General features: G+C 39.6%; 1 protein-coding gene across 5 annotated transcripts in view; it reads left to right on the top strand.

The window, feature by feature from the left end:
* WWC2 (WW and C2 domain containing 2) overlaps positions 1 to 25,383 on the top strand; it is a 99,625-nt gene that overhangs the window by 35,028 nt on the left and 39,214 nt on the right. For 4 of the 5 annotated variants that reach the window (XR_011808996.1, XM_038177940.2, XM_072037257.1 and 1 more), the window contains exons 3-7: positions 15,000 to 15,203; positions 16,202 to 16,278; positions 20,801 to 20,880; positions 24,159 to 24,288; positions 24,917 to 25,063. Coding sequence is in view for 4 of the 5 variants with exons in the window: in XM_038177940.2 (XP_038033868.1) it covers positions 15,000 to 15,203; positions 16,202 to 16,278; positions 20,801 to 20,880; positions 24,159 to 24,288; positions 24,917 to 25,063 (638 nt within the window). In the remaining variant the exon portion in view is untranslated. Of the gene's footprint in view, positions 1 to 14,999; positions 15,204 to 16,201; positions 16,279 to 17,989; positions 18,142 to 20,800; positions 20,881 to 24,158; positions 24,289 to 24,916; positions 25,064 to 25,383 lie in introns of those variants that run through there. The other variant, XM_072037259.1, reaches the window with a different exon arrangement.

Here is a 25,383-nt window from a genome sequence, read left to right as displayed (position 1 = left end):
TCCATGTTAGACTTAACCAAATGAATACATTACTGAAAGCATTTCTGTCTTCTTTTTATGTCTTCATTAGTCCATCCTAACTGATACCTTTCTCTCTTTTCTTAGAAATGCTCTTTTATAACATAATAGAAAGGATTCAATTTAAAATACCTGAATGTAAGTGCCTGTGTATGTGCTAGCAGTGCTGTGTACTTAAAAAAAAAAAAAAAAAAAAAAAAAATAGTAAGGTGCCTGTGCCTGTGGTGGTTTTACCCTGCTGAGCTCCACTGCAGCTGATCTCTCACTTCCCCTCCTCAAAGGAAAAAGGGAAAAAGGGGAGAAGATACAATGGAAAGGGTTCAAGGGTTGAGATAAGGGAGATTGCTCACCAGTTACCATCATGGGCAAAACAAGCTCACTGTAGGGAGATTAATAAAATTGATTGCGTATCACTAGAGGACTAGCACGGTGAGAAACTAAAAGCAAACTAAAAACGCCTTCCCCCATCCACCCTCCTCTATGTCCTCCCCCTGAGTGGCACACAGGAATGGGGAATGGGGGCAGTGGTCAGTCCCTGCGGCTTCATTTGCACCACTCCTTCATGGTCCCTCCCTGCCCCTGCTCCCTGTGGGGTTCCTCCCATGGGATGCCGTCCTTCCCAAACTGAGCCTGTGGGGGCTGCCCACAGGCAGCAGCTCCTCAAGAACTGCTCCCACATGGTTCCGTACCACGGGGTCCATCCCCCAGGAGCAACCTGCTCCATGTGGGACCCATGGGCTGCAGGGGGACAGCCTGCTCCACCAGGGGCCTCTCCACAGGCCACAGGGGAACTGCTGCTGCGTGCCTGGAGCACCTCCTGCCCTCCTGCTGCACTGACCTGGAGGTCTGCAGGGCTGTCTCTTAGATTTTTTCACTCTCCCAGCTGCTGTTGCACAGCAGTTTTTTCCCCTTTCTTAGCTCTGCTGTCCCAGAAGCCCAACCAGCGTCGCTCCCTGGCTTGGCTGTGGTCAGCGGCAGGTCCCTTTTGGAGCTGGATCTGATCTGACATGGGGCAGCTGCTGGGCTTTGCTCACAGAGGCCACCTCTGCAGCCCTCTGCTACCAAACCCTTACCATGTAAACCCAAGACTTTACATTAACAGACACAACTGCACAAGGTCAGTAGGTAGGGCAGAGGTGGTGAGAGGTTGTCTTCAGAAACAGCCTCCTCTTCAGCTTTCACCCAGTAGCATCTCAGATGCACATGCAAGTGAATCAAGCCCAAGATGTCTAAACTGCTACTGTAGTCAATAGCTATGTAGTTAGTATAGCCGGTATAAAAAACAGTGCGATCTAAATGACTGCTTGGGTGTTTGCTTTGACGTTGAGCTGATTTAAGCTCCTTTGGTTGGTTTGGACTGGAGATCTGATAAATAGAATGGGGCATTAGACATCTGCTATGCTTGTTGAACACCTGCAGGTAGACCTCTAATCATAATCTCGAACTGAATCCCATCCAGTATCCTCGTTTGGGGTTTTATAGTCCTATTTTATCGGAATAACAATGAGAGACCACTGATCTTACATGTATTAAACATTTCTGAACTTAAATAAATAAATGAGGACATACTTGACTGAATTTAGAAGATGAAAAAAGAAAAGGATTTGCTTCTGAATCCAAATGCTATTACAAGATGAAACTTGTCTTATTATAAAACTTAGGCTGTAAAGCAGGTAATCAATGTTTTGGGGTGCTCAGAAAGTGCTTTCAGATCACTGCTCTGATAATCATGCTCTTTTATTCTATACATGTTCAAAATATTTAATCACCTCTAAAAATGTCAGTCTTACAGGGATTTTTTGTTTGTTAGTTTGTTTTAGAAATGAGTGGTTTTAGATTTTTTTTTGTCTGTTTAAATGCTATTTCTGTGCATTGACTGTGAATTCTTGAGTGTTAGAAGTTTCTCATGGGTTAAAGTTCTGTTTCACACACGTAAAGAGTTGAGACCTGGACAGCATTGTCTTGGAGTTATGTTGAAAATAGTAATATGCCACAAACAGTAATGCTTTCACATAAGAGAGAAGAATCGTGTATGTATATCCATCTGAATATGGTCGTCTTTCTGAGGCTCAAAGAAACAAGTGTGATTAGCTGGGTTTCTTTATATTAATATATATGATGGATGACAGTGGTGTAGTTTGGACCGTGGTGTGGTTAAACTGTTTTCCATCCAGTGTTTGGCAGAGTATTTGGTTCCTGTTTTATTAATACAGGTTCATTTATAGCAATTTTGGTGAAAATTATTGTTTTGTAAAACAAAACTGTTTTATTTTTGTGCACTGTATTTTTTATTTTTGTGCACTGTATTTTGCAATGTTTGGGTGAGGATTACTCAAATTGCTGGGCAGTAAGCTGCCTCAGGGTCTTCTAAGCGGTTCTAATGTGCCAAATGTGGACATTTAAACTTTTACTTCATCTTAGTGGAGTGCAACATACTGTTTTGATATTATTGACATCTCTAGTATGGAGCTCCTGCTTACTGCTTTATTAATGTAATAATTCAGATGTGTTGGATATGCTTTTTGAACCGGTAAAATTGTGTGTCAGGCCAGTGGATATGTTAGAAGACTCTCCTTCTTTTAACTGTATCAATTCCCACTTTGTTAATTCCTTTAGTGGACAAAGAAATTCAGTGAGGGAGAAAAACAAACTGCATCCACCGCTAGGAAGAGGACCAAATGGGCAGATGTAGGTTTCAGGTTGTCCACAGAAGTTGGAGCAACAGTAGTAAAACTGGCCAATCTTGTTAGGTTTCCTCAGTCAAAACCATTAAACCATGAGCAGCAGGATGGATCTTAGCGCAAAAAAAAAAAAAAAGTAATTTCAGGTTTTACTTCTGGTTGTTCCCTCCTCTTTTGTTAAAAACTTAAGGTTGAAAGTTTCAATGGTGGAATTTCCATTAGTGCACATTGCTAGACTTAGTCTCATCTTTTTGAAGATGGATAGAGCCAAAAGTCCCGTTGATTTCAAGAAAGAAGTACTAGGCTGGAATTTGCAATGTTATAAAAAATTCTGCCAAATTTATATAATGAAAGATTAAATTCTTCAAATATTCATATCAATAGGTCTTAAAATAAAACCTTGTAAATATTTTCCCCAGCTGTGTAATTACCTGTCCTAGTCCTTTACCTTCCCTTCTCCCATACAAACCCGAGAAAACCCTTAATTGCCAGTGGTAACTCAATTTCTCCTCCAAAGAGGGGTAAGAGTTGGCTGTGAGCAGTCTGCGATCGTAAACACTCCTTCAAACTTGAGGAACTGCGCATTTGGTGTCAATATGTTTAAGTATAATTTGGTTTTATTATCATCACACATTTTGTGTATTTTTATATATTTCTGTGGAGTTCTTTTCAAATACAATTTTCTTCTAGCTCTTCATGATTGCCTTAGAGCTTTCTCATGATCCTCTCTGATGATGTAACCCACTTTGAGAAACACTGACTGAGGTCATTACTTTATGAATATATTACCCCAATTAGGAGTCTTAATGTGATACTTCCAGCCTCAAGGGAGGCCAGATTACAGGCCATCTGTCACGGCAGAACATGCTTGCATATGATGTGGGTAGCTAATACCGTAAGAAACTAAATGCTTAACCTGTGGTTCAGTAGCACCCTTTGTTAGAGGGCTGACTGAAGGGATATTATCTGGTGATCAGGGTCTGAGGAGTTCCTTTTGCACAGGATCCTTCTTGCTGTGGTTTGGGAGAGTTCAAAGATTTTTTTATCTTGTGCTGTTCACACTTAAAATTTTTGTTACCCATGTGTATTTGTATTCAGCCACTTTAGATGTCTAATTTGCTAACATTCACTAATTTTGCTAAATAATATGGTTAGGAACTCACAGCAATACAAAAAATAACCCTAACCTATTATTCTGCTTAATTTCATATATCTGCAAGCAAAGATGTCACTTCCACATTTTTCCAGTTTTTTTTTTCCCTGCAGGTTTTCCAACATCAGACTTCAAGTGGCTAAGGTGCAAACGTTTGTGCTCATAAAGATTGGATTTGCAAACACTTTTAAGCTGATAGAATCTCTGAAAGAATTGGTCTGGCTCTATTGTTACCTCTGGCCTTTTGTTCTGCCCCTGCAGTGTTTTTGCTTATACTGGCATGAATATTTGCATGGCCAGACAGTGAATCAGATCAGGGAGCTGATTCGAGTTGAAACTAATCTGGCACGGCAAAAAAAAAAGTTGCTGTTTGTTCTCCTTTCCACACCCCTGTTTATGCAAGGGAGGGAAGGTGACCCGGGAATATGAATGAACGTTCAGGTAGATGAGACAGGGGACAGCAGTTTCTTGCAGTAGCACTGGTTAAAGGCATTTTGAAACTACACCCCTGAACTTTCATCTGGTCTGTGCCCCATATGGGCTTGCCAGGAAGTAGTTTTGACTCCGAGGCTGTGCTATCCAGGTGCAGTTCTTAAATGGTGGTGCCAGCTGCAGTAATCGTTGCTTACTCTAGTTCCTGCCCCACGTTGTGTCAGTGTGACCGTGTAGGGAGCAAGGACGATGGGTGAGCATTCTGCTTCCTGAGGTGTGTGAGTTGTCACCCCCTCCTCCACTTCCTTCCCCACTGCTGCTCAGCTTTTCTGACCTGGATCGCTGCCTCAGATGTGTGTACACCAACAGCTGCAGAAAGGTGGCGGTGGGAGAAGGGTAGGGTGGGAGTCCTTACATCTGGTGGAACTGGCTCACGCGTGGGAAACGGTCTGTGAAAGGGAGCTCAAGTTTAAGGATGGCCACTGCCACGGACATTCACCCTGTAGACATGCTTGTCTACAGATTTTAGGTGCAGGAGTATATGGGCCTGTGGGAAATGAGAGCTTCATTGAAATGAGTGAATTAGATTTAACTATATTGTTCCTCTTTTTTTCAATAAGTGAAGTTAGGAAGTTGAGTCAACATATTTATATGTAGGGTTTTTTTTCCCTATTTCATCTGCAGATAGCATCAGTTAGGAACTCTGTATTCGGCACAAAGAGGGAGGGATCGCTAAGAAACAATAATTGTTTGCACACTTCTAGGTTTCTTAGCACTTAGTGGTTGGCCAAGTATCTAAATATCTTCTACTTCAAGTAGTGTGCATTAGTCAGTTAGGATACAAAACAAAAGCCTAAAGTTTCAAGTAACACAGAGGTGAAATAGATAGGTAGCAGACCTGTTTTTATGAACGTCTTCATTACCATACTGTGTAAATAACACGTATGTACTTCCAAAATGATGGGCAGGGTTGTTGTGTTTTGTAATTCATTGGTGAAAATTGACGCTATGCAGATTTATACTTGGACTTTATTACTCAAATTTTGTGGATTCCCATTGCTATAAGCCACATTTTTTAGACCCTAGCTTTTTTCAGCAACTTCTACTTTGGGCTTAAATAAACAAATAGTAAATGTGTCATTTAGTATGACAGCGATTTGGGCTTTTTGTTGACGTCATACAGTGTTAAGCAACAGTTGCTGTAATTGATAGCAAGTTGAGAGAGCTGTGTTTTTTTGCTGTGTGGGTTCTTTTTTTTTTTTTTTTTTCAGTTCTAGAAGTGTGGTCATCACAGTTTAGCAATTGTTCAAAGTTTTTTCAACTTTTCCAGTTAACTAGAGAGTTCAACTTTATTAAAAATGCTTAGAATCACATTTTAGGAAGTTTCACAGTAGTTTTTTGTTTGTTTGTTTTGAGAAAGGTAGTTACAGTAAATTAACTTTTGTTTTATCATGCCTGAACTGATGAACTTCAGTGGGTTTGTGGTTTTGGTGGAAGGAAGGGTGATAACTGAAATCCTTGCACAGATCTTTGTGATCATCAAGATTGCGCTTGAGCTGTAAACTTCCAGATTCATCTTACAGAGTCTGTGTCTCCTTGTGGTGAGGAGACATTTGTTTCTGGATGGGTCTAAATAACAGATCTCAGTATCTAAAGACAAGCAAAAGGAAAAAAAAAAAAAGAGAGAGAGAAAAAACTAGCAAGTATAGATACGCAGGGATGACAGAAATTTTATTTTCTTCAACATTGCTAAAGATATGAATGTACTATTCGCACTTAATATAATCATAGATTGAAGTGCTGAAATCCTGATTTGTTTTCTTAAATGCTTGAAACTTGAGAGATTACTTTGTAGTGTGACTAGCTGATTTCCATTATTAGTATTAATGGTACTCAAGAAGCCTGTTTCCTGTACATTTGGGGAATTTACAGAGTTTGGGGAATAGAGTCCTGTTGTTCTAAACACTCTCTTTGTGAGACCTTGGCTTATCTGAAAGATTTCTACTTCTGGCTCAGCATGAATAGTCTGAGGGAATCATGGGCTGGAACAAGTTCTGCCATGCTTTCAGCACCTTACATGTTCCTAAATAACTCGTCTCCTTCCAGATTTATTTTCAGGCTGAGAAATAACCAGGCAGGAGGTTGTTTTCCTCATGGCATTGATCTAGCCAACCTAGAAAACAGGTATTCTGCTGTGGGTAGGTTAGTTGTAAAGGTATTAGAAAGGAGCTGAGTGACAGTATTTAAAAGGTATGGATGGGAAGGAATAGCTACTCCTAGCCCAGGTGTATTTCAATTCATTGCATCTCTCTTTTTTTTTTTTTTTTTTTTTTTTTTTTTGTAACTCATTACTTTGTATTCTAAGTTGTTTTTTTGTTGTTTTTTTTTTTTTTTTCTCCCTGCCCTCCACCCCTCTGCTCCCAGCACTTTTCTTCAAAGAAGAAGTTGAGCATCTACCTTCTCTGCTTCTGCAGCTCCTCCCTATTTTAGTTTTAATTTTCCACTTTGGAAGCATGAATGCACATTTTAGTTCTTTCCCAGAGGCTGTTTTCTGCCACTGATTCCTCCGCAGAGAAAAAGAAAATTAAGTCAGAGTGATGCTAAAAGGTCAGGAATCACGGAGTTACAGGGATTTGCGTCTACTTAGCTCAAGACAAGAATTCACTGAAGGTCTCTGCTTCCCCACTTGGTTTCCTTCCTTCTTAAAATTTCAAAGCCTAGCTTTCGCATACACTGTTTGACAGTCCTAACAATATTTTAACTACAGGTGCTCTTTTTCTTGCTGTAATCATAGAGGCTTTCATGCCATTTTATGCCTGTGTGACTGGTTTATCTGTCACAAGGACTTTGTGGATACAGTGACACTTCTCCGTTCCAGCCTGGGACTGAAGTTGTACTTCATACGCATATTGCCAGACCGTATTCTTGGGCAAGGAAAAAATCTGAAAATCCCACCATGAGTCTGCAATTAGCACTAGCTTGAGAGAGTAGGATTGTGTATCTTGTAAGTGTGTACTGTTTGTTCCCACGGCACATCACTGTCTTTTAAGCAAGTGGTGCCATGCAGGCATTTGGGAAACAATTGTGAAGACTCCTTACTGTCAGCAGACACATGGTGAAAACCCAAGAGCAGTACATCTTATCTCAAATCTCATTTATAGGTTGCTATCTTCCCTGCCCCCTGGCTATAGAGAGTCCTATGTAATAAGAAGGGATTAGAGTAATCTGGTCTGTGTTGGCTACAGAAGGCAATGAAGGCTCTGGATTAAAGATGGTTTTAGCTGCTGACTTTTATGTAAAGACTATACGTGTTTTTTAGTGTTTTTTTTTTTTTTTCTTTCCCCTCATGTCATATTTCTGATAGCCACAGCAGTAGAACATTACCTGCCTACCTATGAGATAATGTCTATAGAACAAATGCTCAGTTTCTACTGCTCTCATCTCTAGGATGTATAAGCATATGCAGCCACAATGTCTAGAAGAAACTGAAGTGCCATAAGGATAACATGTTGCTCAGTATTTCTTAGTAAAAACCTCTGAATAAATATTTCTTGGAAATCTGCTCATGCTTGCACGGTAGAGCTGGAAAACATTCTCATTTTCTCTCATTTCTCAATTCAAGCACAGAATAATTTTATGGAAAAAGTGAAGAAGGCATCTGGAAGGGAGGAAGCATTGTTCTTGTGCGAGTTCTACGGCAGGAAACAAACTGTAGAGAGCTCAGTTCAAAGCATCCTCTGAATAACCTCATTTTCCTTCATGTCTCTCTTCAGAAGCCATATTCCATCTTATATAATGTGGTAGAATGTGATTTTCTTTGAGTATCCAGCAATGTTTTAGATCATTTTAAAGACACTGCATATGTCACCTTGTTGGGCTGCACAGTCTTCTGCTTCTCTGTAATGTGCTGCTCTTTATGTTATGTACCTATTGAACAAATACATCAGTTTGAAACAATGCAATATTTCTTGACTTTGTCCTCAAATTTGCGGGTGCAAATTGCTTCTCTTATTGTTCGAGTTTGACTACGAAGTATACACGAAGTATTTTGAAAGAAGGGAAGTGAAGAGAAAAAGGAGTAAGAAAAAAGTCTTTCAGAAAGCCTCTGGTATGTAAACAATGAAGCACATTCCTTACGCTAGTCCGGGAACACTTTGTTATGCTCCCTGAAACCACTGCTAGTGCATTTGTTCCCTTGCTGTTGGTTAGGGCTTGCAGCTCAGTTACCTGCAATATTTGTTATGCCAGCTGAAGTATGATGAAGTAATATTTACACTCTTTTTTCCCACCTGTACTTCTGTCTGATTGCAGGCAAAAAAATGGAGATCTGAGAGCCAGTTTGCTTATCAAGAAACACAGGATATACCCGTAGAATAAACATATCCATGGTGGTTACATAATGGTGTTTATAAAATTGCTTTCACCACCCACCATTAAGCTAGGTTGAATTGCCCTGTGATGGTTGGTATCAGACACCCGTGTTCCGCTCCTGATGTAATATATCAAAGGGTTGGTGGTGGTTTTGTGCCTGTGCCATCATGAGGTGCTTGTGTGCGAGATACCCTTGAAATCCCGGTTCTCTCTCACCACGGCTACCCCCGCTTTGGCTTCGCTGCAGCCGTTCTCCAGGGACTTGCCCTCAGCAGGCTGTGGGCTGTTTTCCAGCTGTCCCCTCCTTCTCAAACCACTTCTGTGGAACAGGACGTAACGCCACCGCAGCAGAGGCAGCGGGGACTATTCAAAGACCAAACTGGATTTACTTTGAACACTTTCTTCATCTGCTGTACTTCAGGAGAAACTCCAGGGATGGAGGAGTCCTGAACGTAGTCAGTTACTGGGTTTGAGTTGTTGAGGCCCATGCTGTCCTCTTAAAGTTGGGATCTGTTTGGTTGGAGGTGGTAGTCACATAATTGGGATGCAAGATAAGCAGAAATGCCAGGTGTAACAGCTATCTTTTCATCAGTTAACTTTTCAGGCAGAGAAACCGCCAGGACACGATACACTTGCTTTTATGTAATAGTTTTGGCTGAGCGAATATTTGGGTGGATTTAGTGTGTTAAATGGGCTTTGTGCTGGGTTGGGTGAACACCACAGACTGTGCAGAAGAGAATATGTGAATGTGCAGCATGGTGGAGACAACATGGTGGAAATTCCCCCAAAAGGGGGGCTTTTATTGCAGCTACAGCTGTGACGGATCAGACTCCCCCTGCTCTAGCATGCCTGCTGCTGTACAGGTCTTGGGGCTTTGGTCTGCATTTCTACCCAGGTCAAGTAGTTTAACTTGAAATCCTGAAACTAGTTTCAAGTGAAAACCTGTACCAGAAAAGTGCAAATTCTGTCCCAGAGTGCTGAGATTCTGGTACCCTTACAAACTGGAGTACTACGGGCAAGTGATTAAACAGATGAGAGCTCTGTCATCTGGATGAGAAGTGTAATGCCGCAGCGCTGTCCCCACCTGCTCTGCATGTGTCCTTCTCAAGTAGCAGTCCAGAATCTCCGGCATTTTTTTGGTGGGGCCCTTTCAGAGTGATTGCTGTCTTAACTGCGGTGCCTGAAAGCAACCTGCCGGACTGAAGATAGCCTTCGTACAGGTCGTTCTAGAGCCAATTGACACTATTATTTTATTTGGCAAAGGGAGATGCTGGAAAAACTATTGCTTCCATGTATTGTTAATCCCGTAGTAAAACGTCCAATTCTCTCATGTCTAGCAGTAGGGCGTCAGGGAGCCGTTCCCTTCCCTGTGGGATTTTCTAGTGGGATTTTAATTCCATGTATTTTAGAGAAATACGATCTACTGCTGATAAGGTAATAGTTTCCTTCTGTTGAAGTAGACTGTAAAAATTTGGCAGAGTGTCTGGGTAGCAGACAGAAACATAACATCTGACTATCTAATAAAAAAAAAAAATGCCTGCATATCCTGTGTGTCCTCTATATAATATATATCTTGTGTATAATTACATGGGGCAAGTGTAATATTATAGCTTGAAAAGCTTGGTTTATTTCTTTGGTTAGAACTCGCTTCAAGGGCAGTAAAGTCCTGGAATTTTGGCTCCGAGTGATTGTTTGGGCCAGATCCTTCACTCGGTTTAAGTGCATCAAACCTGGCTGGCAGTGAGCCAGGAAGATTGTATTTCATTAATAGCAGAGTGATCAAAGCCAACGCAGCTCGATCTTCCACGCTGCAGGTCTGTGATAACTTCAGTGCTCGGGAACGTCCTTGGGTGGAGCATGCCATCCTGCTGCTTGTGCGGTTCCGCCCGTCCAGAACTTCCCCTCAGCCGGGGTAGTCACTCAGATCATTAAAAATGGAAGGAAATAAACTGCTGGTTTGTAATTTTGAATAAATTACTTATCGACATACTTGCAGTAATTTATTTAAAGTTAAATTAATTGGTTTCAAATCAAGATCTCTTAATAGAATCAAGTAATTTTAATTCACAAATAGCTTTGCCAAATGATGCTAAAACCAAGTTACATCAGGAATGCGCAATGTAACCATTAGACATGTCCCCTCCCCCCGAATTCTGTTACTAGAGTTTATTATTTTGTGTTGTGATTGGACTGAGAAAGTTGATGTATATTTTTCTAAATTTAGTCACTGCTCTTGGCAGAGCCTGATGTACCACTCTTAGTTGTTTAAAGATCCATTTTAAGGAGATGCCTTTTGTTCATATCAAAGTTTATGCCACAGAAAATGGCACTAAATCTTCATTTTCTCTGCCAGAAACAGCTGAACTAGTGAATTTAACTGGTGATGCTGAAAGGGTTGAGAGGGGTGATGCCCGGGGAGGTGGTTTGTCTGTTCTCCACTGCTCATGATGGGAGGAAGTCCAGTTGGCATTTTCTAGAGCAGGTATAACCGTAGAGTTTCTTACATGATTTGTATCTGTTCTAGACAAAGTTGTAAGCCCTGTTGCAGTCACCAGTGGAAACACCTATCTGCCCTAAAAAAGGAATGGGCCTCTCTAAAGTTCGTTCTTCATCAGATGTTGAATTATAAGGGTAGGAGACTGTTGGGAACTTATTTGTGGTTTAAATCCCACTCTATAATTTAAAAAGAAAGGGTTTCACATCTCACTTTGAAATGTTCAGCAAGCTCTGCCCTCAGTACCATGCATGTAACTGCCCCAATAATACTGGTGTGTACAAATTTGACCCTAACAGCAGGTGCTTGAGACACCCTCTTTCAAGGAAAAAAAAATAAAAAAAAAAACTTATCTTTCTGAGGCTTTAACTTTGAGAACTATAAATATTTGTTTTTGAAAGGAGAACTCTGCCTTTTTCTTCTTTTTTTTTTTAATTTACATGTGCTCAGATTACATGTGCTCAATGAACGTACTTCTCACAATGTAGCATTACAATACCACAACTATTATCCATAGTTCTGTCAATGTGTTTTTTTTCCCCCACTATGGGGTAGAAATGCTGATTACAGTTCAGATGACTGAAAATTATAAATGAACAAGCATTCACGCTGCTACACAGACACGTGTATATATATATGAACATCTTGCCAAACAAGTAATTTAATTTGGGGGGGGGGGTTTCCACTTCATCATATTTGAGACGACGTGGAGTGAAAAATACTCTGGAGCCTTCTCTGCGTGGTGAAAGCTGACATCAGTATCAGTTCTGGGATAATGATCCCAATAACGCTTTGCCTTTTCCAGGATTATGTTTTTCTTGACCGAGCATTCGTTCTGGAATAAAATACCCACAGATAGACTTGGCTGAGCATGGTTTGGCCAGCCAATTTACCTTCCTGGGCAGTTACCCAAACCTCAGTGTGCTGAAGCTGCACTTCTTAAAAGGCAGGGTCACCTTTAGTTCATCTACGACTGTCTGAATAAAAGAAGTTAGGTCATATCATCAGAGCTTTGTTTTGCACGTGTGGCTTTGAGAGGCAAAAAGAAAATGTATGGTCGTATTTGTCAGCAACAAAAAATCATCTGCTCTTGATCAGCTTTGTCCTTCTCTTGCAGTCACAAGGACAGGGCATCTGTAGGCCACATTTTAGGACTCTGCAGGCTACATTTGGTCTTTGGGCTGCATGTCGAGCAATCCTCACTTAAAACCTACAAGACAATTACCTACAACACGCTCGAAGATGAGACCTTCCAATCTTGTAAGATTATTCGGTGGCTGCTGGTTGCACTCTTAAAACACAATCACATCATTACACTCTTCTAAAAAAGCAACATAACTGCATTTATCCTATTTGATCGCTGACCCATGAGAGTCCTGCTTCATGCTCTTCATCCCGCTTCACAAAGAAGGACACCTCTGGAAACAGGCACTTCTTATCTCGGGTAAATAACCGGGAATGTGGAGGTGCCTTAAAGCACAATGGCATTAAGTGGCCACCGATAGGGACATGTGTTGACTGTTTAGGAAAGAAAAGCTATTGATTTGCTTCTTTGTGCTCCTGATAGCTTTGTGGAAAAGAGCAGGTGGCTGTAAACACGATGTGTGCGGCTGCAGATAGAGGTAGTTTTTTGGAGAATGTGCGTGTTGGGGTTATTGGGAAACCAACTGTGCATAAAGCTTCTCTATGTTAATCCTTGCACCACACTTGGGTTATGTGATTTATGCTCTCCATGCTTCCACTGTGTGCGTGTAGGAAATACCTTCCCACGTATAAACACAAAAGCTTGACGTGTTTGTAAATGGTGGGGGGGTCACCAGCATGGGGTGGGGGTACATGAATTGGTTTGTTTGTCAGAGCATCAGGAGTTACACAGACATTGTGGGTTTAGGATTCTACACAGTTGGTTCTGTAGGAAGCTTCTTTTATTTCCATATCTCTGGTTTATGGGATGTTAGCACCAAGAAGAGCTTTTGAAAACTGGTAGTTAGTTATTATGAGAAATTGTTATTAACCAGAACCTGTCCTTAACAGCAGTTTAAAAAGTCTTTTCAGTGCTTAAAAGGGGCTTGGAAAAAAGATGGAGAGCTACTTTTGACACAGATAGATAGTGATAGGGCAAGGGGGAATGGTTTTAAACTAAAAGAGGGGAGACTTGGATTAAAGGTCGGGAGGAAATTCTTCACTCAGAGGCTGGTGAGGCCGTGGCACAGGCTGCCCAGAGAAGCTGTGGCTGCCCCATCCCTGGAGGTGCTCAAGGCCGGGCTGGATGGGGCTTTGGGCAACCTGGGCTGGCGGGAGGTGTCCCTGCCCATGGCAGGGGGGTGGGACTGGGTGGGCTAAGGGTAAAGGGTAAAAGCATTCCAACTCAAAGGGTAAAAGCATTCCAACCCAAAGCATTCTGCGATATGATATGAAAATGTGTAGTTGAGAGAGTGCCTGATCCCCAGGAGAGCAGTTCAGGTAGGGGCTGGGGCTGTGGGGTGCTGCAGTTCTTTTCTCCCCTGTGTCTTCAGCCACATGGTCCCATTCCCCTCTCCCACCCTGCCCTGGTGCTCACAGTGAACCAGTTTAGGGAATCAAAGTGGCAGAAAACTTAAGCCAGAGAGTAACCATTTCACCTGCTTTTTGAAAAACAAATAAAATAATAATAATAATAAAAAAACAACTGAGTAAATACTTTGTGCTTAAATACCTTAGTACTGAATGTTTCTGTCCATGTGGATCCACGCAGATTTATAGCATGTAACATAGAAAGAAAATGCCGTTTGGTGCCCAGTTTACATGCAACTTTCAAACTTCCCATGGCTACCTCTTACAAGAACACCAGTTTTTCTACTTGGTACAGCCTTAAAGGAAGAATATTCATTGGACAGCTTCCAAACATGCTGAGCTAAGTCTGGAAATATGAATGATAAGGTTGGACATTCAGCTTAGCTCTTCCTCTTTGCATGTTTAAAAAAAATAAATTAAAACCCGGTCCTCGTTAGATTGATAATCAGATGCTTTCTGTAGTATCTAGCACTGTCGTGTCTGGTGGGTTTCTCTGTGCTTTCTATGCGAGTCTTACTTCTGTGTAGCTCCTTGAGTTAAAATGTTTCGCATATAATCTTCTTAAGGGCCTGTTCCAGCCTTTTTGGTTATATTACCTGGTAGTCAGTGGAAAGGAGGAGAATCTTCAGAAAGGCAGTTTGGTCCTGTGTATCTTAGGCACATGTCTTAAGTGGAACGACGTGCTGTCCCTCTCTTGCTGTTGACCGTAAATAAAGCAATGTTACATCGTCAGTTCAGTTGCGGTGGAAAAGCTAAACAGAAAGACTGCTTTCATAGAGGAAAAGGAGTGAGATAACCACAATAAAACATGAAAAAGAGATGGCTGCAGAAATTAATGAAGTGGGGGTTGTGTTTGTTTTTTTTGTTTTTGTTTTTCTTTTAGTGCAATAGCTAAGAATAAGTTTTATTTTTCTGTTCAGAAATGCATTTAATTTTAAGGTGTCATTCGAAGAGTTTTTATTGATCCTGTTATTTCCAAATGCTTGGATGCAGAAAATATGGGTGAAAAGTTTTCATATGTTTTAATTCAGTGTTGTGGGGCGTAAGAATGATCTACATATAGCATTACGTATTGTGCACTAATTGCTAATTTTACAAGTGATCACTGAAGTACTGTTTCTGAAGCACGCTATTGTGGCAAAGACAAACTTCAATAAAACCGAGCATCTGCTTAGTAAGCAAAGCCAAGCTATGGTTTAGACTTCCAAAACTGTGGATTGCAAGCAGAGAAACAATTCAGTTGTGACCAGGTTTCAAAAGAAGTACCTTTAAATTCTTTCTTTTTCCTTCCATACAGAAACAACACAAATAGAAGATCCCAGGAAACAATGGAGGCAAGAGCAAGAGAGAATGTTAAAGGATTATCTTATGGTAGCCCAGGATGCTCTCAGTACTCAGAAAGAGCTGTACCAAGTGAAGGAACAGAGGCTAGCACTTGCACTGGATGAGTATGTACGGTTGAACGATGCCTACAAAGAAAAATCAAGCTCTCGTACAAGCTGTAAGTACAGTAGAAAATACAATGTAACCTCTTTGATCTGTGCCCTGCAGGAGATCGTGTTTCGCTTTAGGATGAGTTTTCAAGGTTTGCTATGAACACCTTGTACTTTGGCTTTTTTAAGAGGTAGCATCCCTCCTTTTTTTCTTTTCTTTTTTTTTTTTTTTTTAATATAAAGATATTCTGCTGGAAAGAACTCTCTTCTGTCCAATACAATTGAACTCCTTTGAGCCATGGTTTAGAGTAGTTGGCTCTGAACTCTATTTTGTCACGCTGTTTGTCAGAACAAAATTCTGCCAAATCTAGGTTCAAAGTAAATAGGATCTCCTGCACTTCATGGCTGCATACTGAAACGACCCCACTGTGTGACAGGTACCCGCAGTAGACCAAAAAGAGAATTTGTTGCTGCTTCATGCAATAATCTTGCAGCATGTATGAAGTGATAAGGTGTGAGGCAGAGATACATGTTACAGTAGCAGACGAGGAATTAGCCTGTGGTGAAGTGCTCTCAGAAGCCTGTATTTGGTTTGTTGGCTAAATATCTCTCTCAGAAATGGATGGTGTGATAAAAGTAACATGTGCAGCTTGGGAAGAACTGAGCAGCAGACCTCTGAGACTTCTGAATTAAATCTTCTGCTTTCCAAAAACCTTCCACGAAGAGGTGATTGCATGATTTTGAGATGTCTCAGCTAGAAGAACAGGAACAGAAAGCAAGGGCTAGAAAGCCAGGGAAAATGAGATGCTACTTATGGATTCTGCAATAGAATGAAGGAGGGGAGGTACAAAATAATGGCAGAGGAAAGAAAGAGGGAAATTTTGATTGTTCATTAATTATTGCCATGCTGCAGTGCTGACTATCCTATAAAAGTGTATATATTTGTAAAATATTATATGTTTTTTGGTACTTTGTAATTTTAGATCAATGTGGTTTTGTCAAGGAAGGGAGTAATTAGTGATTTAAACGTGCTTAAATATTTGTCCTTTTTTGTCTTTTAAAAAAGTGTTCTCAGGCTCCTCATCAAGCACAAAGTATGACCCTGACATTCTGAAGGCTGAAATCTCCACTACAAGATTAAGGGTGAGAGTTCTTAATTCATATTCATTTGTATTCTGTATGCAAACTTCCTGACTGTAGAATGCAAAGTTTGAACTAGCAGAGGTATCTTGTACCCCGATAGTGAAACCTCCTAATATTATCATTAAATATCAGTCAAGGGTTTTTAATGAATTGTAAGTGGGTTTTTAAAGCTGTCTCAGCTACTTCTAGAGAACACACTTTGGTGAAACTTTGACAGATATTCTAACAAGACGTGGGTTTAAATAAATTCGAGGTCTATTTTCACTTCTATGCTCCAGCTTTTAAAAGAAAGAATAAAAATAATTAGGTGGAAATAAAGTAGTAGGCAAAGATGAGGGGCAACTAGGTGACTTTTTACACGATCTTTCTTCTGCGAGAAATGGACCATTAGCTACATGAACTGCCTCACAAATATCTGTTGGTTTAAAAACTCGCCAGTAATGGTGTAAAATTTTGCTTTGATTTGTCAGAATGGAACAGTTTAGGTCAAGATTGAAAATTATTCACTTTTTGAAATTGCTAACAAGCAAAAACATTATTTGGTCAGCTCCTTTCAGTATGGTCAGTAACAGACTCTGTACAAAGAACTTTCATTCACAGGTTAGTCTCTAGTGAATTCATCTTGAATGAAGAGGAAATGGTGTGGAAGACATTTAAAATCCATATAGGGAGTTCGTTTATTTAAGCTTTGGCGTATAGTGCTCAATGGATAACCTGGACTTCCTGTAGTTAGTAATGAAAAAAAATCAGATCAAACCATGCGGGATGAAAAAACAGCACCTCACAGCGTAGTCCTTGAGCGAGGGCTGGGATACAGATTCTGCCTGAGCAGAGACAGCACAAGCGGTGCCAGTTACTCAGCTCCTCCATTGCCCCCTCCTGGCTTCTGCACAGAGCAGCACTTGCAGAAGCCTCAGAGACTTCGCTGAGAGTAATGAGTTATGATTAGGAGTCTAAACAATTCATGTTTAAATGGAGTTGTGGAAGATGGAATAGCTCATTAAAATTTAAAAATGATATAAATGAGAGATGGAGTTCACTGTAAAACTGGTGTCCAGATGTTGCCCTCCTGGCTGCTTGTACAGCCTGCCCTTCCTTAGAAATACCAGTTTGTAGTCCCTTATTTTTTAAAGCAGAAGGTAAAGTTATTAGCGAGAAAACACATTTCAGCAGTGAGGGCGTTGGAGAAAAATGTTGAAGCTTCAGAGGGAGAATCTATGACAATAGGACCCTGGCCAAGAACAAGATTGAAAAGACAAGGGCAGAGCTTCTTTCTGAAGCCAGCACAGCAGTAAAAGAGGTTCCCTGTTGGCAAGGGGATCGCTGGTGTATTTGGGAAATTAATGGTGGTGTTGAAGAACAAAACACATGGCCAAAAGTAAATACAGTCACCTAAGAGTCAGGGGAGAATACTTAAACGTGGTCCTATGCTCAGTTTTTCCTGTTACAATACTCTGGTCAGCTCCCAACTCAGAATGCACAAACACTGAATCACCTCTTGGCTACAGTTCTACAAATTGTCCATTCACTGGTGAGAGGCTAATGTGCTAATCACTAGAGTTAAGTTTTTGGAGGTGCCTCCCTCTCTTCATTGCTTGTTGGAGTCAATGTAAACCTAGCATCCTGCTGGTTCTCAACGCAAGGTTTAATGGCATTGCAAAGTCCAAGTTGCGTATGTGCCTAAAATAGGTGACCTGAATCTTGTCTGCAGAGTTTAGAGGGGTGCAGTCCAAGAATATCTGTATCAGCATAAAGTGTGCTGTCATCCAAACCTACTGGATATGAAAATCATTGAGATAACAAAAAGTGGAGCCCTGCGATGCCAGGGCTGAAAAGTGGTTTTCAAGGAAGATGGCAAGAGAGGTATGACTGCATTATATCATGGTTCACCCTTCTTTGAATGTTTGAGGATGCTTTGCTAATATTCAGCCTTTTGGCATTCTGCAGTACGTGCATGCATGGACTTAATGGGAAACAAAGTTAGTCATTAGCGAGCTGCGGGCCAGCTAGTTAGAATTTGCACATTGTTTAGTGAACCATTAGGTCAGATGTACTAAACCCGTTTCTCTCTCTCACGCTGGCTGAGGCTTACTGGCATCGTCAGGTTAATGGTGGCTGGAGGGGGGGAAACTCAGCATTCGAGGAAGTTCTGAAGTGGCTTTTGGCCTTTTCCTTGTTAGCTGGGCTTAATATATGCACACTTTTGGGTATGTGAATTGCCTAGCACACAATATGTCACGGAGAACACATGACAGAAATATGAGAGCAGGGACAAAAATTTGATGTGTGATCAAAGTCTGTTTTATGCATATGCAGCAATTAGGGGATGAACCTTTATGAAATAACGAGATTTTTGTTGTTCCATTAAGTTTGAGTGCTGGGGGTTGAAGGGGTTAGCACAGAACCCTGATTGAAGATACATTAGGAGGAGCAAGCAAGAGGCCTGCCAGGTGCCTTAGGAAGATGTACAGAAGCAGTAGGAAGAGGGTGAAGGATAAAGCACGTTGAAGAGTTGTAAAAAAGAGGGGATTATATAAAAGTTATGAAGGAGAAGGCAAGGAGCACAAAGAATAGTTTAATGCGACTACAGTGCAGTAAACACGGAGTCTCTATTATCATGTAGGTCACGTCCTTCTATGATAACATACCTAACTCACATTTCTTGATAATGAAATGATGATGAATTGCAGAAGAGGACACTCAAAAGATGATCTTGAGAAAAATGGAAGGGCTTCTGAGAGATCCAGTTGAAAGCAAGTGTGCCTTCTGCAATTACTATAAATTCACATTTCAGATCTAGGAAAAAAAAAAAAGTCATTCTTAATTTCTTCAGAAAGTTGGGGCTTTTTTCATATTTTATACATTACTTCACCTGAAATCCAGTGGAGATATGTTTGTTTTCTGTAAACCTGACTGAAACTCTTGAGAGAAATTATTCTTGCAGTTTAATGCAGGAAAGCGTCATGCTAGTCAGGGAAGAAATAGTTGAAGAGAGATGAATGTGTAGTTAGTTAGGGACGTTGCCAATTTATTATACTAAATATTCAGTATAGTGAAAATAAAAACAGTTTTCTGTCAATTAAAATAACTAGTGATGATAGCTTCTAAAAGTCTGAGTGTAACCCCTAATAATCTAGGTAGCTGATTTGCTTTGGAGAAAATGGAGATTGTAAGCGTTTTATTTCTGTCAAGGAAAATGCATTAGCCAGAAGATACAAACTTGAATGCCAAAGTGTCATTTACAAACCCATGTGTAGAAACACCCAAATCACTGATTATTTTAGACATAGGAAGCATTTGAAGTGTCTTGGAAAGCTACAGCAGCTGCTTCTCGTGCTTTTCGTCACATTTATTGATTTGAAGAATAGCATGAAGTAGGACATCTAAAAGGAAATGCTTGCAAATGGTCTTGGAGATGTAATTTTGGAATTATTAAAGTGGTCAGAATTAATTATTTTAATACAGTCTGTTTTTCAAAATGCAGTTGAGCATCTGAAGACCTATATGAAAACAAGCAAGAGTTTCACAGTGATAGTGAGAGCAGAGGACATCTAGCAGGCTTTTCCTTTTTTCACCTTACTGATTTGAGAGATTAAAAATAAATAAACATCTGGCTAGTATGTAGAGTGCAAGATGTAGAGGCAGATGTAGGTGTATAAATACCAAAATTTGGAAGTCCATGTTTCATGTACACGTTTCTGTCTCAGTGTGTGCTGAGGATGAATTTTAATTTATGTTAGAAGTACGCTGCTTTATGGGTAGTCCAGAAACTTTGTTTTAGTGTGTTTGGGAAGGGTGACATTAACAAATAAAAACCAAACCTTCATTTAATTTTTAATATAATCCTGGTTCATAAATATTTTGTAGTGTACTCATCTGCTAGCCTCTGGAAGAGCAATATTAGGGTTAAAAAGCAATTGAGCATGCAAATTTAGAGAAAGCAGGGAATGTTTTGCCAAAAACACATCTATTGAATAGATGCATATATTTGTGATCCAAATGTGCTTAATTAACGTTGTTTTGGAATTAAATGAATGTGAATTTTATTCATAGGGATCCAATGCTTGTAAAGCTTTCTAAGAAAGGATAATTCGTAGAAAACAAGGAGAGTCCACACTTTGTCTTTTACTGTGCAAATGACTTGAGAGCTTCCTGGAATGAAAAAGTGAAAATATAATAAGCTTAAAAATAAACAGGAATGTCCCTGTAGGACAGTTGGAATGCATGCTTAACAAGTGAGAAGTAAATTACTTGTTAAAGTTCTCTCAGGTTTAATAACACAGTGTGGTATCAATACAAATAAGGAATGTGATTTAATCTGCTTGTGTCCCTTTAATACTAAAGCATGTTGCCCATAGACATAAGGAAGAGAGCAGATCCTTTTGTTTTTAATGTGTGTCAGTAGAGCAATTTACTTTCTTTTTTTCTCATCCGATGTAGAGAATACATTAATTGTTCAAAGCCATGTGTTATGCCATTTAACAAGAGGAATTTTCTAAGTCTTGCTTTGATTTAACACAAGGTTAAGAAGCTGAAGAGGGAACTCTCTCAGATGAAGCAAGAGCTGCTGTACAAGGAACAGGGCTTTGAAACGCTGCAACAGTGAGTAATAAAATAGTTGAAATTGACTTAATTCAGTCATCCGATTTCTTTCTTTTTTTTTTTTTTCTTTGTCATGGAATTGAATACATCTTATGTGAGATAATTATTGGGGGAAAAATGAGAATATAACAACTCTTTTTGTTGCACTTAGGAAACAGGAAATCAGTAGAAATAGCAAACCTATTATGCAAGTGTTAACGTGAGAAATCTCTTCCCCCTTATATTTTTTTTCATGAAGGAGCTTGTGTTGCAAAGAAGCAGAAAGAAGGTCACACACACACATACACACAAAGTAATTAGGTCTGTCTTTCCTCCTTCCCCAGATTTCAGCTCAAAAGAGAGAGTAGGGTGCAGATCTCAGAGGTATAAATGGTGCCACAATTGTGCAGGGTTTGAAGTGAGTCACAATTTGAGGATTAGAGACCTGACTTTCTTTGTTCCAGTTGCTGGAATGCCTGGGCTCCAAAGGGCTGATGCTGAACGGGGTGAACATTCTGGGTATTTAACCAGTTGGAATATTAGGAACTGATTTTTTTTAATTATTATTTCTTCCCAGTCAGAGCAGTCCCTGCTGCTCTTGACTTACAAAGTTGGGCCAGAAAGTATTAAACATGACTCAAAACTATCACCACAGAGAACATGGTGGTTCACTGTGGGACATGAGTTGCTGCAGAGGAATCTTTACTAACAAGTATGTTTTCTTAACTAACATGAACAAAGAATTATTAATGCTAGTCATTATCTGTATTGCAGTATGTACCCATACATTAATACAGGAAAATGCTGAGCTGTGTGCTCTTGCTACACTAGTTCCAGTAGCAGAAGCAATGCTGCATTGTTAATTTAACACTGTTTGGATTCTTTTACCCCTTTCCTCAGGACCTCCTGTGTATGTTAGTGTAATGTCATATAAGTAATAACCTTTATTCTGGAGAGCTCGCAGAATATATAGGGAAGATGGACAAAATGTAGGAGAAGGGAGGTGTACTTCTATCTTGCTGGTAGAGTGCTAAAACACAGAGAAGTGATTTGCTCAGGTTGACAGAGTATCTGTGTTTAGAGCTGAGTGACTGGGGTTAATTTCCCACTTCTTACCAAAGCATGTTGTAGGTTGTTTTATGTTGTTTCCTTTGTATTGTAATAGATCAGTTTGGGACAGTAAGGATTTTTTGGTGGTGGTTGTGGTGGGTTTTTTGAACTGGGAGAAAGAAATTCTGGTCCCAGAAATGGCCAGGAAAAATGGTGAAAGCAAATGTTGCTCCGTCAATGCTATTGTAATTACAGACTTGTCCAAATGGAGCAAATTATTTATTTTTTCTTAGTATGAAGAGTTTGAAGTTGATTAGGAACTGAAAACCCTTGGCACCTTAGTAGGATACCAATCAAATCCCTACCGTCTTTCCTTTTGACTAGAACAGAAATGTAACATTTGTTGTTATTTAAATATATAAAGACTGGAGTGGAGGGGAGAAAAAGATAATTGACTGAATTTAATAAACAGATTAATAAATTAGATTTCATTTTAGAAAAGACAGACATACTGATTCTAAAGTTTAAGGTAATAAGAACTCATGCTGCTGTCCCAAGATTAAAGGTTAGCCAATCATGCTGGTTTTATTATATTAATTCAACAATGAAGTATTGTTTTGAGGCAGCTTGCTCACAAGCCATTTTGATAGGAATCCAAAGCATGTTTCAGAAACTGTCAACAGCATTCCACAGAAACACAATGGACATTTGTTTTAAAAATTCAGTCAGCAACTTATGAACAGTACTAATCCCATTAATTTGAAACAGGAAGATGGAATATTGTATATGTCAGAGATCCTTCTTGTCCATCTTAATTACATACAGAATAAAGTAGTTGCAATTTGAAAGTGACACGTTGTATTACTAGGCAGCATGTGGCGTATTACCCAGCTGTTCATTCATGACTGCAATTGTTGGCATATCCTCTATCTCTTTGACTTTAGCATGAGTTACCAGAAATTGGGTGCTTGCAGAGAATAAGTCTGTGTGCATACCTACAAAAACGTTTGAGGATCTTTCAAGTTGAAACAAATATATTCTTGAATGGGAATCTGAGTGTTGAGTCATATTTTTTAATCAAATTCTCATAAAAAAAAAAGGCTGTTCTGTTTTGCATAAAAACTGAAACATGGAGAAAGGAAAAAAGATGCTGTCATATCTTTAATGACTGCGTTAGAACCTTGATATCTTTGTGCATAAATTTAGAAGAAAAACAGAATACTTTGTTACAGGTTTTGTGTTCTTGCAGGGGATGCTTGAGATCACTTCTGATCACTAAAGCATTTGTTCGGTCTTCACTCACAAGGTTAATGTCTTGTAGCAAAGATGATGGGTGATGATTAAAAAAAAGAAAACCAATTGCACTATAAAAATGTATTCTCTACTAGATGCTCGACTTCTGTGAAGATGCCTGTTGTTTTTAATTTTGCAAAGCACAGCTGCAATCATTTATACGATGCTATGAAATATTCAGTTAAACTAGAGGCTGGAGAAATGTGTTTACAAACTATACTTTTAAGTCAAGACTGAAAGAAAATAGCTTTTTTTTTTTTTTCTCTGAGTTTGGGAACCTTGTTATTGCTAAGTTAAAATTTTGTAAAGTTAATGATATTGCAGGTATTCAGTAAATTGTCCGGTGTATGACATGGTATTAATTATCCAGAGTTTTGCTTGTCTGTTGGATGCCATATTGTGGGTCTGGGTAGAGGAGTACTGCTCAAAATAAATTCTGCTTCTGTAAGGATCACACACAGTTAATATTATAAAAGTTGTACCCTAAAGTTGCTTCTCTGCTGCAGAGAGTTAGGGTGGGGATGGGATTTTTGATTGTGTTGTCAGCAATACGCTATAATTCTGGTAGCATGTTAGGAGTATTATTTCAGATAGATCTTGCTTTGTGTCCCACATGACCTTAAGGCTGGATCAACTAAAAATCGTGGAGTCTCTGCTTTTGGTAAGGCCCCGCTAGTGGCCTAAGGTGGTTTTAATGCCAGCATTAGGTTTTTCCGTAAAATTTCTCATGTCAGCAAAACCCGTCCACTGTGTGTGCGTTAGACACCTTGACACTTTTGCTAAGCATTAAATAGTAAGTATTTTAATGCAGAGTTCAATGTCCTTTTTTCTCTTTACATATCTGTTAATGGAAATTGTCTCTCCTTCCCTTCTATTCTCTGACTATGCTTGTCAGAAACAAAACAGCAGAGGCGTTATTTGCTTCATTCAGTATTAATATTCTTTGTTTTCCACAGAATTGACCAAAAAATGTCTGGAGGCCAGAGTGGGTATGAACTGTGTGAAGCCAAAGCCATCCTGAGTGAACTGAAATCTATCAGAAAGGCAATAAGTTCAGGGGAGAGAGAAAAACAAGATTTAATGAAGGTATTTCCTAGGGCTGACATAACTTTTGTGTGGATTTATTTTATTGTAAGGAGCTTTGATGATGCTAAATACATGTTAGACTTTTTCAAGGGATGCTCAAAACTGTGAGTGAAAGTAGCATTAAAATCACTTTTCAGATGCAGAAACTGAAGCCTGTGACTTTTGTAATTCAAAAAGTCACTCTATGGCAGTCAGAGAATATAGATATCTGAATTTATAGGTAAGGTGCAGTGCATGTTACCTCTAAACAACAATTTAAAATATTAAATGGACAAAACTTGAGAGATACACGTTTAGATGTGTAAGTGGTAAAAGTCTTCCAAATCTAAATTTGACTATGTCAATTTCTGAAACCATATCTTTTCTTTTTTTAATCATCCAGTTATTTAAAATTGTTTGATAAAAGAAGGGGAGAGAGAAAAAGAGAGAGAACGAGAATGGCATGGTCATACTTAGTATCACCTATGAACTGCTTGGTTAGAAGGCTAGTTTGCTTAATGTGAGGAATGAAAACTAGAAAATTTATACTGGAATCTTTTAGGTAAACATCTTTTGAAGAGGAACTAGTATAAATGCTGTAAAGTACAAAGGCACTTTAACACCACCTCATTTTATGTTTCCTGAACAGAGTCTTGCAAAGCTGAGAGAGAAATTCAGTCTTGACCAGACCATTGGGACATCTGAACCAGACTTGAGTTCGAGCTCTGTAAACTCCCAGCTGTGTTTTTCTAGACAAACATTGGATACAGGGTCTCAGACTGACATTTCTGGTGAGGTGAGCTTTTTTCATTTTGTCAAATGTAAAGAGAAATTAAATCAGAATGCTGTGGTTAATGGAACTGGCTGTTTCAAATGGCTGTTTACTGTTGCTGATAGGTGCATATATATGCATGTTTAAAGAGAAAATTCCTTAGTTAACTGATTTTCCCCTTAAATTTCAAATCAGGATTCAGATGAAGTTTCTACATTTGGCATGAAGCATTTATCTGGCATCTTATTTAATCAAACAGTTCCAGTACACTGAAGTTCAGCATAAGTAGGTAGTATTGTGTGGATCTGTCTGTATGGTTATGTTGCACCTTACAGACTTGCTTT

Source organism: Anas platyrhynchos, chromosome 4 (genome assembly GCF_047663525.1).
Source record: "Anas platyrhynchos isolate ZD024472 breed Pekin duck chromosome 4, IASCAAS_PekinDuck_T2T, whole genome shotgun sequence".
NCBI classification, from domain to species: domain Eukaryota; kingdom Metazoa; phylum Chordata; class Aves; order Anseriformes; family Anatidae; genus Anas; species Anas platyrhynchos.
The sequence above is the reverse complement of the archived record's forward strand: the minus strand, read 5'-3'. Positions and strand labels throughout refer to the sequence as shown.